This window comes from Dipodomys ordii, unplaced genomic scaffold, assembly GCF_000151885.1.
Source record: "Dipodomys ordii isolate 6190 unplaced genomic scaffold, Dord_2.0 Scaffold190, whole genome shotgun sequence".
NCBI lineage: Eukaryota > Metazoa > Chordata > Mammalia > Rodentia > Heteromyidae > Dipodomys > Dipodomys ordii.
In genome coordinates this window covers 676,391-691,036 of record NW_012267406.1, presented here as the reverse complement: position 1 = coordinate 691,036, position 14,646 = coordinate 676,391, and the positions used below count along the sequence as shown (strand labels likewise).

Below are 14,646 nucleotides of genomic sequence, written 5' to 3'. Positions count from 1 at the left end.
ACAAGAGACACGAGACCCGCCCACCCCCAGCTGCCAGTAATTCAACTTAGGGTTTCAAGGACCGATTTCTGTCCATTCATTATGGCTGGAGTCTGGGGAATGCTTCCCCCAGGCCATTGTGATGGTGATGGCTTGGTTCCTCAACAGTTCCCAGAGGACCAGGCACTTCATGGCAGAGCGCTGGCAGCTGTCTGGTGTGGGGTTGCTGGTCATCAGAGACTTACTGCCTGTGCAATGTTGACCTGGAGGTGAAAAGTCTGCTTCTCCTACATCATCCCCAGAGGCAACAGCGTCTCATTAGGGTAGTTTCCAATCCAAACAACCATTAATCTTTTTCAGGGTTAAAGGTCAGGACAGCAATTTTTGCATATATATGTACATACACACATATACACACATACATCTCTGTTTTGATACTGTACTTGTCAGTATTTTATGAGAGTAGACTTATTTCACTGACCACTTGAAAATACCCCACAGCTACGTCCAGAGTTATGTAAACAATGACAATGTCTCTTCCTGTACATGGAGAAAGGCAGCTACTTTCTGTGTACTTGACAATAAATCACAGAAATATGGCTAACTTAAACAAGTTAGTGTTTTACACATGAAGTAACTTATAGATGTGTACGTATGTTAGTTGAGAATGCAGCCATATATGATATTTCTATCAAAGTATTATTATACAAACTCTCCAATATCATTCCTTTAATTTTCTGTGCCTCGGTGAATGGAGCTATAGTTCTAGAAAATTTTAAAGAAAATGAATCGAAAAGTTGGATTTGAAATTATAAGAATTGTTGTTTTTGCAACATGAAAGTATTACAGAAATAAGTCTAATAGTCTTGTCTCGCACTTTTTTAAAAAAGCTAGCAAGTAACAAAACATGATTTTTAGAGAACTTGTCTAACCTTGTTAGCAAGGCTCCAGTTCAAAACTCAGTATTGCAAAACAAAAACAGAAAAAAAAACCCTCCCCTCTTCCCCCCAACCAAAACCAAAACAAGAGTGAATGCATGGTTCATACCAATAATTCTAGCTACTCAGGAGACTGAGATCTGAAGGACTAAAGTTCGAAGTCAGCTTGGACAGAAAAGTCTGTGATTCTTTACTTCAGCAAAATGCTGAACTGGAAGCATGGCTCAAGTAGTAGAGTGCCAGCTATGAACATGAGCATGAAGCCCTGAGTTCAAGCCCTTGTATTGGCACCAAAAAAAGAAAACAAACAACAAAAAACTAAGCAAAACCAAAACAAACAAAATGCCAAAACAAAAAAGCCACATATTTTCAACTTGTAAGGACCAAAATGATGAGTGTCGAGATAAAACCCATTAAAGCTTCCTAAATCTGTTTCTTAGAGTTGGACCTTCAAAGTCTTCCCTCACAGTCCTTCTTAATATGAATACCAAAGGCTTTTGGTGAGTCATATTGGACTTCTGGCTACTCTAAGGAAAGATATCACTTAAGAGAGATAAAGAATTCACTTTTGTATCTCAAATTATTTTCTGTTAAAATTTTCAAATTCAAAATCTCACAAAGGAATTGTGATTCATAAAATCTAGTCACAGTCTCTTCAAGTTGAAAGAAACCATGGTTGAATCAAGTAGGACTCAGATAAAACTGAGGCAAAACCCAGGGCCGTAAGTTCAATGTTGTCTTAATGATATCATATTGAACTCAGCATGTACAGTAGACCCTCTGGGCTATGGGTTCCACTTCTGCAATTTCTATTTGTAGAAACATGTTTATTTATAGTTGAAAAAGTAAAAATCTGATCATAACCTATAACTTCCCTGCAACTTATTTTTTGCCAATTTTTGTATAATATATATATATATATATTGCCAACAGATTTTTATTCTTATTAACAAGGGCATAGTATACACTGATTAACATACTACGATTTATAAATGAATATTTAGATTGTTTCGATTTTTTGTGTGTGTGGGTGCCAATCCTGAAGTTTGAACTAAGGGCCTGGGCCATTGTCCCTGGGTTTTGTTTTTAGTTTCTTGATTTTTTTTTCTCAAGGCTTGTACTCTAGCACTTGAGCTAGAGTTCCACATTTGTTTTTTTAGTGGTTAATTGGAGATAATATTCTCATGGACTTAGGTTTGAAGCTGGTCTGGTCAGGCTTCAAACTACAGTCCTCAGATCTCAGCCTCATGAGTAGGTAGGATTAGGGGCATGAGCCACCAGCATCTGGCTTACTTCAAATGTTTTATTATTCAAAAAATTCTTGAAATATTACTTCACATATATGTATTAATATTTCTATAGGATCCATTTCTAGACATGTAGTCCTGGACATAGGCTATGTATATTTACGTATTTGGTAGATGCTAAATTCTTCCCTCTTGACACAAAGTACAGGCCTGATATTGTGTAGAGGTTGGCACACGAACACTGACCCCTGAAAGGTGGCCCAAGGGTCTGACACAGTGGGCATTTGTCCAGACTGCTCGATGAAAGTAGCTTAAGTGTAAGCATCAGTGAATCTCCTGCATGATAAATTTAGGTCACATTCAAATCAGCAACAGTTAGGTGTGAAGAATTAGCTAGAGCTCTAGCCAGATCTTGCTCCATGTTCAGAACTACAATGATAAATGGTAATTCTTGCTATTGTAATAATTATTAGTATAGTTTCATTGAAGCTTCAAACAGAGCAGACAGATCCTCTTCTGACTGTGGACGGGGTGCAAGCTTGGTGACCCTTTCCTGCAACAGTAAACAAAAGGAGTTACCCATGCTCTGCAAGTGACAGTTCATAAAAGCTACTGGGGTAATTAACTTGATCACAAGAAAAGTCACATCTTTAAAGAATATCTTATTTCTGGAATGCTTTGCATGAGCTAACTTGAAACTCAAGATTTTATCAAGTAATATCTTTCTTCCATGAAGTTTTTAAAAGCCATTGTCCCATGCCTTCGGCCCTGGCAACAGCCTTTTACCCCAAGGCAGAGCTTCAAATGAGCCACAGAGAAAATATGTCCAATAAAGCTCAAAGTAAGATTGCCACAACCCTTGTGAGTTGTCCACTTCAGAAAGCCCTGTCAAGCCCCAGTCAGGGCTGCCAAGGAAAACACAAATAATCTTCCTGGTCTTGACTTCGAGACCATATATTATTATTTATTTTTGTGCCAGTCCTGGGGCTTGAACTCAGGGTTTGGGAGCTGTCCCTGAGCTTCTTTTACTCAAGGCTGGTACACTACCACTTGAGCTACAGCTCCACTTCTGTTTTTGTTTGTTTGTTTTTGTTTTGTGTTTCATTGGAGATAAGAGTCTCCTGGACTTTCCTGACTGGTCTGGCTTTGACTTTTGATCCTCATATCTCAGCCTCCTCAGTAGCTACGATTACAGGTCTGAGCCACTGGTACCTGGCAAGGCCATTTATTCTGCAGCTTGGATTTATGGTCTATTTGAAGGGACACAAGAGGTCAAGGCTGTGTGCAACAAGTGACTTTCTTTCTTTCTTTCTTTTAACTAATGTTTAAGTTCTACTTTTCCAGTGATTATGAGTGAAATCAGCAAAGATGACCCATATATCTTTCAGGCTATTTGTACTCCCTCAGTGGCTCTATTATCCCTCTGGGCTAAAAGATACGATGACTTTTTTTGTGGCCCTAAATGCAATTAAGACATGTGCCATTTGGGGAGTTTCCATTTTCCTAGGTCTCTGGTCTGCTTCCTGGTGGTAAGCACCGTTTGGGAGAACGATTGGTTGCAGAGGCTCCAATCCTGTCTGTGGCTCCTTGCTCATGCCTATCCTAGTTAATGCTCGACAGGCTCAAGCACTCAGATGCTCAACAATTACTGGTTCAGTTAATGAAGATGGGGGAGGGGGGTTAGGGGAAGTGGCACCTCAAAGGCCACGTGTACCAGAATGCTGAATCACTCACCCTTCCTTTTTTCCTCATCTCCCAGATGACATTCTGTAGCTCAGACAAAACCTAGAAGCTATTCTTGAGTTCTCATTCTCTTGCTTTGGAAGTTCAACTCATCAGAAAGTCTGTCTAATGTACTTGAGAATCAATCTGAGCATGTCTTATCTGTTGAACCACCAGCAGCTCCTGAGGCACCTCATGTCCTGGTCCTATTTGGAACTCCTCCTTCTGCGGGCTGTTTCCTTTTCTGCTTCTCTATTGCCCCCTAGCGTTCATTCTCTTCACAGCAGCCTGACAAGTTTATTTTCTGGTCCTACTGTTCCTGTGCTTTGTGCCCTCAGACAACTTTCTCTTAAGACTAGAACAAAATCATGGCCTGTGATGCTGGCCCTGACCAGGTCATGCTGGCTTCTGGCTGCTCCCACTGCTTCATCTCAGTCCCATTGTTCCTTTTAAATATTATGTCTTTCCCCGTTGCCTGGCACACTTCATGGGGTAGCATGTCCATGAAGAGGACTTTGAACAGAAGACTTAACCACACTCCCTGGGGTTTCCTCCTTATTGTCCCCACCCCCAAGATTACTGTCTCATTACTCAAGTTTTCCTTCATACCATCAATCTTCCTCTGAACCAATTGTATTTATATTTCTTATAGATCTTCATTGCCTGTCACCCCTCACTATAAGTCCCAGGAGGGCAAAAAGGACTGTGACCACATAATGAATTGTATAGGACAGAACTCAAAAGTTTTTTTGTTTTTGTTTTTTTTCCAGTCCTGGGGCTTGAACTCAAGGCCTGGGCACTGTCCCTGAGCTTCTTTTTGCTTAGGGCTAGCACTCTACCACTTGAGCCACAGCGCAATTCTGGCTTTTTCTGTTAGTATGGTACTGAGGAGCTGAACCCAGGGCTTCATGCAGGCTAGGCAAGCACTCTACCAACACTCCACAAATTCCAAGACCTCAAGTAAATAGAAAGATGGAAAATGAAAAGATGGATACATTAAAAATGGTCTCAAAATGTATCAAAAACCTAAACATAAGAGCAAATCCCTTAAAACTCCTAGAACTCAAGTCTAATCCTCATGACATGGAAATGGCAACTCTTGGATATGACCACAAAAGCATGGCAACAATAACAACAATCCAGATGGCCTGGGCTAGATAAAAAGTTCAGACTTTTGTGTATCAAAAAGCACTAACAAGACAATAAGAAGATAGCTCACAAAATGGAAGAAAATAGTTTCAAACTGAAATGGGATGAATGTCCAGAATTTTAAAAAGCCTCTAACATTAAACATCAACAATTCAGTTCAAAGATGGGCAAAAGGCAAGTGAAGATGTGGTTCAGGTGGTAGAGCGCCATCCTGGGGTGAAAAAGTTAAGTAAGAGCATAAGGCCCTAGTACCCCAACACACACACACACACACACACACACACACACACACACACACACACACACAAGGGCAAAAGACTTGAACAGAATCTTTTCCAAATAAGATATATAAATAGCTAGTAAGCATACGATAAGATGACCAACACTATTTGTCACTGGGGAAATGCAAATCAAAACCTCAACTAGATCCCAGTCCACACAGAAGGATGGCTGCTATTTAAAAAATGGAAAATCACAAGTGTTGGTGAAGACATAGAGAAATTAGAACCTTGTGCATTCTTCATGGAACGTAAACTAGTACAGCCACTGGGGAAATCAGTTCAGCAACTCCTGAAAAACTTCAACATGGAATTACCACTCAAACTAACAATTCTACTCATAGGTCCCCCTAAGGGACTGAAGGAAGGGGCTTAAAAAGATAAATGCACAACAATGTTTATAGCAGCATTATTCATAAGAGCTAAAGTAGGAAAGAACCCAGGTCTCTATCAACATATGAATGGAGAAACCAAGTGTGTTGCATCCATACAATGAAATATTATTCAGACATGAACAAGAATGTGGACCTGACATATGCTACAACATGGATTAATGCTGAAGATGTTGAGGTGAGTGAAATAAGTCAGTCACACAGAAGGAGAGCTGTTGTACAATTCCACTCACATGAAATAAGCTAGAAGAGGCAAATAAAGAGGTAGACTAGAAGTTACTGGAGACTTGGAGAAGGCAAGAACAGGGAGCTTCTGTTTATTGTATGTAGAGGTGTCTGAGAAAATAAAAAGGTCTTGGAACTGGAGAGCTGTGGATGCTGTAAATAGTGAATATACTAAAAAGCACTAATAATGGCTAATAGGGTAAATTTCCTGTTATGTATATTTTACCACACTGGAAAAGGTTGAAAACAGAATCATAATCCTTTTGTACAACCCCTTAATAATAACTAAAAAAATTAAAACAGAAGGATGGAAGATATTTGGGGGACATTGTAGATGAAGATGGGTGGGGCTGGGCACAACTTTTAGGAGATCTAAAAATCCACTGAAGAATTTTGAAAACCCATTGCAAGGCAGGATTGCTAATGCTTCTTATTTCAAATTAACCACCAAAATGCCAGAAGTGGAGCAGTGGCTCAAGTGGTAGAGCACTAGCCATGAGCAAAAGAAGCTCAGGGACTGGGCCCAGGGTCTGAGATCAAGCCACACACACACACAAGCTGTAGACCAGACCTAAATGTGTGTAGATGGCAGGCTGTAGATTGCAGCTTAGGCGGTAGATTTCTCACCTAGCAAATGCAAGGCTCTGAATTCAAAACCCCCTACACCTTGCCATCCCTAAAGCTGTAGTTCAGTGCTGCAGGCTACAACCACATAGTGATACTAATCTGTAAAGCAGTCGGCTACAGGGGCTTATCTGATGAGGTCAAGGGTCCTTAACAAGATCCTGTTTATCTTTGATGAAACACTTCAGGATTCTCTGAAGTCCCTCAGGCCAAAACTATTTTGAATTTCTCTTTCAGGCCTCCAACCTCCAGGGACGGGGAAAAAAAGGCAAAGACATAAAGCACGTGACCTGCTACTAGACATATCAGCTGTGCAGAAGCCAAATTCTCAGCACGAAGCTGTGTGAAGGAAGCAACGTGCTATTATTTATAGACATGTAAGACCAGAGAACAACTGATTAGCATGGGCACTGAAATAAATTCAGACTTCTGCTTTTAGTACATTCATAAAATAACATTTCAGCTGGCCTGTCTACCAGAGGGTGGAAGTGTTCATTTTGGGGAGACAGCTCTCCTTGGTAATGAAATGTTTTGATTTGGAATGTAAATGTTTCTTTCCAGAAACATTTCAGAAGTCCAGCTTGGAGAACTCATTTATTCTTGCCTGGTGCCCTTGCACCCTGGCTGTGGCAATTGGAAGCCTCTGTACACAGGGCTGCTGTGTGTTGCCACCAGCATTGGGCTATGGTGTTTGGTCAAGAATACAGGCCAGGTTGTTCTTTCCAGAGAAAACTGACCCCTTCCCCCGCTCTCCCACCCCCAGCTGCGGCTGAACATAAACGAACCTTTATCAAACCTGGACTGCAAGCAATAACCCTTCTGGCAAGGTTCATTGCAGGGAATAGCATACTCCCTCACCACCTTAAATCCTGTAAATACTAATAAGTGAAGATTAGTTCGCTGTATATGTGACATTCCGAGGTTGCCCTGGTGTTCTTTTATAATGTTCACTGCTGCCAGAAAACAACACAACAGCAACAACAAAACCCATATAATTCTTTATCTGCAGAATGGACAGATTCATTTCTTCTAAGATTTCCTCCAAAATCCTCTTAAGTCTGTGAATTCATAATATCTCAATCTTATCAGCTCCAACTGGGAATCAGTGCAATTTAATTAAAATTAACCATGTTTCTCCTAAGCATGAAAATGTGGTCATAGGTGGGGAAAGGCAGTCCTTGCCTTCTGGCTGCTTTGCAGATTCAGCTTGAGGAAAACCTGGCTTTCTACTCTACATCGGACTTCCATCCAAGACTCTGCTTCCCACCTTTTATGAAGGTCAAAAAATTCATTTTGCTTAATTCCGGTTTTGTTTCTGGGATTCCCACTATTGACAAGCATTCCAAATGATACCTAATGAACTTGTGGATGGTCTCAAGTGTTAGTTTGAATCTGGAATTGCTTTTGAAAGTGAAGATGTGAGCAGAGGAGGATCAGAACAGTCAACCCTTGTCGGTATGAGTTGATAGTTCCAAGATGCATTGCAGCCAGCACTTACTGACTAAGAATATCACACATGTTCATCTGAAAATCATGGATGGCATATTTGCAAGTAGGCAAACATATATACTCCTGCATACTTTTCTGGACTAACAAATAGAACTTTTCATATGGTCCTTTGATGAACAAATAGCCTTGCTGGGACTATGCTACATTAAAGTCTGTGGTCCCTGGACAGGCTTCATGGCAATTCTGTCTGGCTGTTCATTGATTTTTACCTACTTGGCTTTTTTGGACATAAACTCAATCTACATAAATATTATCTTATGTAAGTGGAGAGGTCATCAACATTTGAAACACTGATGAAGTGAAGGGATCTTTATGGTGAACAGGATCTTTGTACATTGGGATCTGAAGTACCAGCTCAAAATAGATCCGTAAAAAGACTAGCTCTCTTCATGAGATTCTTGGGAGAGAGACTTTTACATCTGTTATGATTCTACCAGTCCTCATAGGTTGATAGAATGACTGAATAAAGGATGGTCTTTATTAACATTTAACTAAATGAAATAAAATCTAGATACAAAATAGGCAATATTCTAAATTCATTCAAAAGCAATTTTGTAATAGTGTTTTGGTGGTACTATGTTTTGGGGCTTCATGCTTGCTAGGCTAGCATTCTATTACTACTACTACTACTTGAACCATGCCTATAGCTCAAAACTTTAGCGGGTTGTATTGGAGAGGCAGTCTAGTAAATGTTCTTATTCAGACTAGCTTCAAATCTTGATTCTCCAGATCTCAGACTTCTGAGTAGCTAGGATTACAGACATGAGACACTGGTGCCCATGTAGTAGTCTTCATAATCAGAAGTGATATTAGTGGTCTTTCGGGAACAGCTTTGCTTGGTTTCATTAGAGGACCCTTACAAGGCTGAAATGGGCTAGGCACGGTGCCTCGTGCCTAGGAGGTAGAGATCAAGAGGACTGCAGAGCTGGGTACAGGTGGCTCATGCCTATAATCTTAAGAGGCTGAAATCTGAGGATGATGGTTTAAGGCTAGTCCAGGCAGAAATGTCTGTGAGGCTCTTATCTTCAATTAATCAGTAAAATGCTAGAAGTGGAACTGTGGCTCCAGTGGTAGAGCACCAGCTTTGAGCATAAAAGCTAAGGAATAGCACCGAGGTCTTGAGTTCAAGCTCAGTACTGGCATAAGAGAGAGGTGGGAGGGAGGAAGAGAGACAGAGACAGAGACAGAGAGACAGAGACAGAGCGACAGAGACAGAGAGAGACAGAGAGACAGAGACAGAGACAGAGAGACAGAGGCAGAGCGACAGAGACAGAGAGAGACAGAGAGACAGAGACAGAGAGAGACAGAGAGACAGAGACAGAGAGGAATGGAGAAAGAGATTACAATTAAAAGCCAGTCAAGACACATAAACTGGGCATGGTGGTACACACTTGTGATCTCAGCTACTCAAGAGGAATATGTAGGAAGACTGCAGTTGAAGGCTAGCACTGGACAGAACTTTGAGGGGGTAGAAAACCTGCCCAGTAAACACAGGGTCCTGAGTTTTAACCCTAGTACCACAAAAAGAAAGAAATGGGAAAGGGGAGCTTGCTATAACTTGAGATCAATTTGGCTGTTTTTGTCCTGAACTTTCATAACGGACCTTTTCAGTTTTCAGTTTCATGGTGTTATAGAAGAGACATAAAAGCTAAGGAGCTTGGGCCCAGGGTGGAAGAGTCATGCTGTATGGCTTGGGGAAGACCTGGGAATCATTGGAAGACCCGGGTTTCCATGCCCTCTAATATACCCCAGTGGAGCATGTCTTTCCGGAAGGTCTCTGCTTGGCAGCACCACACTGCACCTCTTACCTGGGGTAGGGTTCCTTTCACTAATGCAGGGATGTCAGCCTTGGAGTAACCGATGGCCGCTAGGCCATTGTCCACATTTAAGTCAAAAAGGAATTCCCGGAGCGTGTCTGCCAACACAGGCCCAGCATCCTGGATCCTAGCAGTGCGGGTGTTGCCCCCTAGAAGACACAAATGCAGACTGTGAAGAGAGGCAAGAGAAGAAGCAGGTTCTGGATGTTGTATTCTTAATCTGAGACCGAACACATAATGCCCACTCAATGCTATCTCCAGACTCCAGGATGAAGGCAGCCCTGGGCTTTCCTCCAGTGGAGATGGGGTGGGGGCAGGTCAAGCACATAGAAGATGCATTGGCAAGGCCAGAGGAGAAGCTAAGAGCTACTGCAGCAGAAGTCACTAGGATCACTTCCTTGTTCACATTTCCAAGGAACGAAGTCCTACCTGCTCGCTCAAGTATGCTGGGAAGAAGAGGAACAGAGCCAAAGAGGTACAGAAAGAGGGTGGGGAAGGGAATGGCGTTGAGATGAGGCATAAGGCACACTAGTAGAAGAAATACAGCTCTCATGTGACTTTCAAGGCTTGGAATTGGCTGCCATCTTGAGGTGTGCATGTCCCGTGTCTTTTCTTAGCGCATCACTTAGCATTTGCCCTGTTGCCATGTACTGGAGTGGAATGTCTACGACTCTAAAAAATGAAGTCTTACGCTGCCTGAAGTCAATCCAAATGCCTGCAAGAGAGATGAGAGTGTGCAGTCTTCCTCCACAGGAAAGCACGTCATGGGATTGGTTTTAAGCTCTCCTTCCTTCCTTCCTTCCTTCCTTTCTTCCTTCCTTCCTTCCTTTCCCTTCTTTTTTTTTACAAATCCTGGGATTTGAACTCAGATCCTGAGCATAGTCCCTGAGCTTCTTTTGCTCAAGGCTAGCACTCTACCACTGGAGCCACAGCACCACTTCTGGCTTCTTCTGTTTATATGGAACTGAGGAATCGAACCCTGGGCTTCATGCATGCTAAGCAAGCACTCTACCACTAAGCCACATTCCCAGCCCTTAAGCTTTCCTTTCTATGATGTTATAATGTGTTAGTAAACAGGAAATGGCATGAACAGAACCAGACACAGGTTCCATAAAGAACAACTGGATAAAAGGCAAAACTAACCTGACAAGATTGGTCTGTAATATTCACCAGCAGCTAACACGTGAATTCAGTGACGCATGATAGAGGTTTCTGATACATTTATGTTCCTAGGAGGCTGTGATAAAACACATTACCAAAACTTCTGGGATTTCCTATGAAGTTTTTTTTTTTTTTGTGGGGAGGGGAGGGACAGAAGGAAAGAGACTATATTGGCTTAACGTTAAGATAATCAATGATCACATAATCCAAACATTTAATTGCAAAGTATGGGATAATTTTAGTTTCCTGTGCAAGAAGCAGCAGTGGGTTTTTCCAGTCTGCCTTTGTCTAACAACAGAGTAGTTGCTTTTTCAGTAGTGTAGATGATTGTCTGGAATGGGACTTTTAAGTTCTCTAAGACTTTCCTTATTTTGATGCCAACAGGTGTTACAAAGGCAGCTGTATGCCACATATAGTGGAATATAGTACTCATCCCAAAGTAAAAAGGCACACACGAGATACATGGTACATTTGGCAGTGTGTTCTAGCGGCTCACTCTGAAAATCAAGCCTGGAGCTGGCTCTCAATCCTGGGCTTCTGAGCACAAACAGTGAGTGTGAGGGAAGGGAAGGAGGCGGTACACAGAGGATTTCTGTGGTCATCCTTGCCTCCTTGGAAAGCATCCTTCCAACGGCCAGAGCTAGAAGAACATAATGAAAAGTTCTTTCCCTTCCTACCCTAAACATGAGTAGGGGAATAAGATGATTTGCAGAATTAATACAGTACTCAAGTCTACTTAAAAGAATTCTCATTTCAGAAAAATACCTATATTTTACTTTCCACTTTATCTACCCTGAACATGATTTTATTTCTGGTAAGAGTCAAAAGGCATTTGGCTATCTTATTTCTAAACATATTACAGTATACAAACTGATCCCTTATTTGAGATCTTTCTTTTAATAAAGCTTATTGTTGTTTAACTTCTCTATGGTTGGAAATTTGCCATTGCTTCCTGATTTAGATGCATTTTTATTATCCATTTACTCTAGCAAAAGTCAATTGTAACATTAATAGTATATACAGAATTGTATATACTTTCTTTGGGAATGAAAAGAGGAAATAGTATTATACAAACTTAGCAGAATCAATATTTGGCTCTCTCATTTTTAACAGACTCTTAGAAAAATAAAAGACAGTATTTTAGTGTTGGCTAGGGCTTTGGGCAGCACTGGCATTTTATTATTACACTACCTTAAAGCAGTATTATGTTCCTCATGTTATCTTCAAAAGCAATTCAGAGGAATGGTCCCTACCCATGTAGGTAACAGATCTATCTATCTATCTATCTATCTATCTATCTATCTATCTATCTATCTATCTATCTATCTATCTATCTAGTAGTACTGGGGCTTAGACTCAGGGCCTTACACATTTGCTTGGCTTTTTTGTTCAAGGTTGGAGCTCTACCAATTGAGCCATACCTCCATTTCCAAGGATAACAGATTTATGAATAATGGTTCATACCCAATATTTCTGCCGTCTCTAAGTGCCGCTCTGGAAACATCTGGGCTGTGAATGTGAACACTGCTGGAGATGTGAGCACCACAGAGAGACCATGGGGCTGGGGAGAGATGGACAGAAAAGCTATTCTTCCTTCTTAGTACTCTACATATGTAGACTTTACCCTGCAGTTAAGAATTGACAAATATGGGGGCTGGGAAGGTGGCTCAGTGGTAGAGCGCTTGCCTTGCATGCCTGACGCCCTGGGTTCGATTCCTCAGCACCACATAAGCAAAAAGCCAGAAGTGGCGCTGTGGCTCAAGTGGTAGAGCGCTATCCTTGAGCTGAAGAGCTGAGGGACAGCGCCCAGGCCCAGAGTTCAGGCCCCACAACCAGACCCCCCCCAAAAAAAAGAATTGACAAATATGGGCTAGGGAGTCTAGCACACTAAACTGGGGGTTCATGCATGAGGCCCTGGGTTTGATCTCTACTACAAAAAGAGTTGACAAATATACTTATGGACATTGCAAGGAATATATGATTTAGTTAAATTAGTTATTATTTTTACCACCAATGGATGATCCACATTGTAATCCTTTGCTTTATACGTCTTCACCAAACCTGAAATTGGGTAAGACATTCCATGGCTAGAAGAGAAGACAAGAATTCTTACATTGAATACAGATCCCAGAATTCAAGTCAATAACACAAAGACACTCTTTAAGTCTGCCCTTCAGTTTGTGGACAGTACTGCTACTATACAAAGTTATATGTTCTTTATCTTGGATATAAGGATGAATTGTGATGCACTCCAACCTCTGAACTGGTCAGATTAAATGATCATAGAAATCTATGACATTTAATGACATGCAAACTGGACTTGCCAGTAATTTATCCCACCAATAATTGATAAATCCTTTCAACTGTTATATATGAATGACCCCCACCCTCCTGTGTGTGTGTGTGTGTGTGTGTGTGTGTGTGTGTGTGTGTTGCCAGTACTGGGGCTTGTACTCAAAGCTTGGGTACTGTCCCTTAGCTTTTTTACTCAAGATTGGCACTTAACTACTTTTTGGAGATAAGGGCTCATGGACTTTTTTGCTTGGCTGACTTCAAACCAAGATCCTCAGATCTCAGTCTCCTTAGTAGCCAGGATGACATGCATGAGCCATGGGTGCCAAGTGACAGTGGATCCTAATGCATTCTTCCAGCCTGAGAGGCTAGGCTTGTCAGTTTAAGTTTAACTGATTACTCTTGCCTGATTTTCTTACCTTAAGGATGTATTTAGATGTAGTTGCCATTGAAAAAAAATCTTTAAATATCCTTTTAGAAAATTTTTATTGTTATTATAAAGATGATGTACAGAGGGGCACAGTTACATAAGTCAGGTGAAGAATAATTTTATATGCTCTTCAATTCTTAGTAAACAAATAGGAAAATATTACAGTGATCTAGATGATTGGAAGATATATAACAGGTGAATATATTTGCAATTCATATAGAGAAGATGAAATTCTTCACATTAACAGAATGCTTGGTAGATTTTTGTTTGTTTTGTTTTGTGCCATGCCTGAGCCTTAAACTCAAGGTCCGGGCACCGTACTAGCACTCTTGTGCTCAAAGTTAGTGCTCTATCACTTGAGCCACAGCTCCACATCTGGCTTTTTGGTGATTACTTCGAGATAAGAGTCCTATGGGCTTCTAGCCTGGGCTGGCTTCAAACCTCAATCCTCAGATCTCAGCCTCCTGAGTAGTTAGGATTACAGGCATAAGCCACCAGTGCCTGGCTTGGCAGTTAATATTGGATGATCTGTGTTTGTCATGAGTTACATTTTATAGAGAGAAATATTTTGATGAATTATAGGAATATTTATTAAATATTTATTATTTATTAAATATTTCATTCTTCATGAAATATGTAGCTCTCTAGAAATATTGAAAACTTTGGGCTGACCGCTTTGAATAGTTGTTTGTGTTCTTTGTCGAAAATAAAAATGATCTATGCTTCTCTTTCCTTCTAACTAGAAGGATACTTAATTCACAATCATTATGCATATAATTTTATAAATTGCTTTTGTCACTTAATATTCTTTGTAAACATTTTCCCACATAATGTGTTTTAAAATGATATTTTAATCCTCTTTTATTTTATTCCTGAAGTACTG

At 40.8% G+C, this 14,646-nt stretch overlaps 1 protein-coding gene across 1 annotated transcript in view; it reads right to left on the bottom strand.

The window, feature by feature from the left end:
• Window positions 1-2,193: 2,193 nt before the first annotated feature.
• Adhfe1 (alcohol dehydrogenase, iron containing, 1) overlaps window positions 2,194-14,646 on the bottom strand; it is a 35,361-nt gene continuing 22,908 nt past the window's right edge. Inside the window, exons 11-14 of the mRNA XM_013034471.1 lie at window positions 13,050-13,128; window positions 12,506-12,602; window positions 9,872-10,029; window positions 2,194-2,717 (exon numbers count right to left, since the gene is read on the bottom strand). Coding sequence (XP_012889925.1) covers window positions 2,634-2,717; window positions 9,872-10,029; window positions 12,506-12,602; window positions 13,050-13,128 — 418 coding nt within the window. The 3' untranslated portion in view covers window positions 2,194-2,633. The remainder of the gene's footprint in view (window positions 2,718-9,871; window positions 10,030-12,505; window positions 12,603-13,049; window positions 13,129-14,646) is intronic.